At 32.1% G+C, this 3,769-nt stretch overlaps 1 protein-coding gene across 5 annotated transcripts in view; it reads left to right on the forward strand.

Annotated features, from left to right (window-relative positions):
- The window catches only part of LOC106459895 (cyclic AMP-responsive element-binding protein 3-like protein 2), an 86,279-nt gene that overhangs the window by 61,996 nt on the left and 20,514 nt on the right, over positions 1–3,769 (forward strand). For all 5 annotated transcript variants that reach the window (XM_013919567.2, XM_022386470.1, XM_022386473.1 and 2 more), the window contains exon 3: positions 2,542–2,865. In XM_013919567.2, the coding sequence (XP_013775021.1) occupies positions 2,542–2,865 (324 nt within the window). The remainder of the gene's footprint in view (positions 1–2,541; positions 2,866–3,769) is intronic.

Consider the following 3,769-nt stretch of genomic DNA (forward strand, 5'->3'; position numbering starts at 1 on the left):
CCAAAAATATCAGCATTTTATACATATGTTTATAGAGCTTTAAAAATATGTTCAAGACAGAAAGATTTAAATAATTAAATATTAGAGAAACATTAGAAATAAAGAAATATAAAAAACAAAACCAAGTATTAAATAGAGAAGAAGGACCAGCAATTCAGTATGTTGATATATGGCGAGATATATTATAATTATTATTATTATTATTAACGGAAATATGTAAATAACAATGAAGTAATGCGACAAGGGAGGAAGTATAAAATAGTCTTGTAAGTTACTCCTGAAGATGACGTAGATCACGTCGAAACATGTACTTGTAGAGATTTTAAAGTGGAAGCCGTACGGCTTCAGTAAAAGTTTTTATTGTGTAAATATAAAACGTTTTTTGAATTAATTATTTATTATAATTTTAGCAAAAAAATAAATTTTTTTGGTCTATAAGGTACGCATTTACATAACAAATGTATATATATTTTTTTTTAGTTTTTATTTACATACTATCATCCTAAAAATACTGAGAAGAGAGCTTATCCCACTCAACAGACTACAATGTCAATAATTATGCAAACACTGAGTTTATGTCGCTTAACGGGTAGCAAACTTTTGGGCGAGAGGAGAATAAATAGATAAAAGGCAGAAAACAAAATTCATCAATAAATATTAAACGTTTCTGATTTATATACAAGTTCCAGTTTTATATGTATATATATCGTGATAATATTGATTTCTTCGTTCATTTAAATAATCAGTTAAAATAGTCGGATTACTAGAATTTTGGAAAACATCTAAAAGAAATTGTTCTTCATAATCTTATTAGCATGTAGGCTTAACTAGCAGTTATACTGTTTTAACAAAGGAGCCACTGTTAACCAACGTAAAAACGAGCCCAGTAAACATACTTGTGTACTTAATCAGATATTTTAACATATGACACGCAGGAAAAGCCCTGCTGGTGTAATTTAAAATAAAGACTTTGAAAAAAAAAAAGACTTTGGTCCAAGAAAAAAAAAAATCACGAAGCTAGAGATAGAACAAAGAAACCCACACGATAACCAATTACAATCGATAGCTTAGAAATAGGACAACAAAACACGCACCACGACCAATTAAAGAACACACATCACGACCAATTAAAGTTTACAGTTTAGAAACAGGGCAACAAAACACACACGTCACGACCAACTAAAGTCTACAGTTTAGAGACAGGACAACACAACCCACACGATGACAGACTAAAATGTCTGGAAAATAATAATACAATTAGTATTTACGTGAAAAAATCTCCTAGCGTTATATTTAATGTTAAGTAAATAGCTTCATACTATGAAGCAGTGAAAAAGGTATGTTCATCAAAATGATGACAAACCAGCTGTTCCGTACCGTAAGAAAACTAAATTTACATATGATGACATTCTTTATCATCGTTATAACTGTGCCCACGAGGTTCCTTTAACACACTGAAACGATTAAAAGTTTGTATATCAGATAACGTACGTTTAATCTAATACTCATGTGTCACTTTCTGTACTAAATGTTTAATATTACCCTAATGTGTCACTTTCTGTGCTAAATGTCTAACATAATGCTCATGTGTCACTTTCTGTGCTAAATGTCTAACATAATGCTCATGTATCACTTTCTGTGCTCAATGTTTAATATTACACTTATGTGTCACTTTCTGTGCTAAATGTCTAATATAATGCTCATGTATCACTTTCTGTGCTCAATGTTTAATATTACACTTATGTGTCACTTTCTGTGCTAAATGTCTAATATAATACTCATGTGTCACTTTCTGTGCTAAATGTTTAATAATACACCCATATGTCACTTTCTGTGCTAAATGTTCAATATTACAATTATGTGTCACTTTCTGTGCCAAAAGTTTGAGTTACACTCATGTATCACCTTTTCTGATAAACGTTCAGTATTACACTCACGTTTCACTTTCTTTGCTAAATGTTTTATATTAAATTTATGTGTCATCTTCTGTACCAAACACGAAACTCAGGAAATAATAAATATCACTGTAACAGGAAACAAACAAACACAATTACAACTGACTGCCAGGTAATGTTAAGTTCAAGCTAAGAACCTTAAAATGATTATTATGTTATCTAAGTCTGTTGCTGCTCTGCAAGTTATTAAATTATTTTGCTTCACTCTTTTGTTAAGCCTAAAGTCCAAACTTTAAATTTCAGTAACTCTGATTCAATGTTGATTTGTTTATATTGCAAACTTCTTTTTTTTTATATGTAATTGAATTTAACTACCTCCATATTTTACGTGAACATGTTCTATCAGTCTATAGTTATCCCCCCCCCTCCCCGTGGCTGAAAACAGCTCAAATATTAATATACTTTATAAAAGATTTCAAAGTTATCTTGAAATTATTCGTACACATTTCATGACATAATGAATTTCTATAATATTAATAGTAACTGTAAAATTGAAATCATGACTGCAATAAAGCTATTAATATTCTTAACAACTAGAATAAAGAGATGAAATAAAACAAAATGGTCCAATTATGTTCCCTCTCAGATCTGGAATCAGAGTGTTTCCCGGCAATCCCGATGTCCACGGCAACTGGACAAACAGAATTTTCCAGTGTCATCACAATCAAACAAGAACCTTCCTCTCCACCACCGAGGACTCCCAGTCCACTGCCTACCCTCATGACCTCGGTCACTGACTTGCTAACCACGGCTACTTTATCACCAGCAACCTCAAGCTCAAGTCAACAAAGTTTGTTGAGACAGCCAGCCATTGTGTTGGCATCCCGGTTAAAATCAACAGCTGACACCTATAATGACTACCACTTAGTAATTCCTAAACTAAACATTAAGCTGGAATCTGCAGCCACCTGTGAGTCATTTTATTTTATTTTATAGATTTTACCTAATGAAATATAAATGTTTAAGATTAGTAATTTAAATTCTTTAGTGAGTTTTCCTCTGCTGTCACTTATCTCTAAAGTCAGAAACGTTGTATATGGATAATGCTATTTGACGTCACGTGTATAAATTAACCCGGTGGGACAGCGGTAATGTTACGCGCTTACAACGCCAAAATACGGGGTTTGATCCCACGAGATTGACACAGCGGATAGTCGATTGTGGAGTTGTTCCAAAATAAACAAACAATCACCTACGATCCTTAAGTGAAGCGCATTTCCAGTCTTGATGACACCTATTTAAAAAAAGGTGGAATGATTTACTGATAAATATTATTAATACGATAAAGCATTTCTTTTGTAGGAATGAAGTCAATTAAAGAAATAGGCCTAGATAATGTTATTGAGTGAATGAAACGGGCCTACATAATGTTATTGAGTGAGTGAAACAGGCCTAGATAATGTTATTGAGTGAGTGAAACAGGCCTATATAATGTTACTGAGTGAGTAAAATAGGCCTAGATAATGTTACTGAGTGAGTGAAACAGACCTATATAATGTTATTGAGTCAGAATGGCTAAAATAGCTAAAAGTACAAGTTTTAAATATTTGGCCTGCAAATCTGTTTGTTCTGAGTTATAATCTTAAGAATCAAATAAGCTGGAGTCATTAACCACCATAAGAAAATAGCTGAAAAACATGAAGAAAAACTTGTTTATATGTATTACCAATCGTTCTATATCTGGATACAAACCTGTGCATTTGAAACATGCATGTATATAAACATAGAATTCTGCATTTGAAGACATATCTTGATGCAGTATTCTGCACTTGAAACAACCATTTATATGGATATAGAACTATGTTTGAAGACAT

Source organism: Limulus polyphemus, unplaced genomic scaffold (assembly GCF_000517525.1).
Source record: "Limulus polyphemus unplaced genomic scaffold, Limulus_polyphemus-2.1.2 Scaffold677, whole genome shotgun sequence".
Taxonomy (NCBI): Eukaryota; Metazoa; Arthropoda; class Merostomata; order Xiphosura; family Limulidae; genus Limulus; species Limulus polyphemus.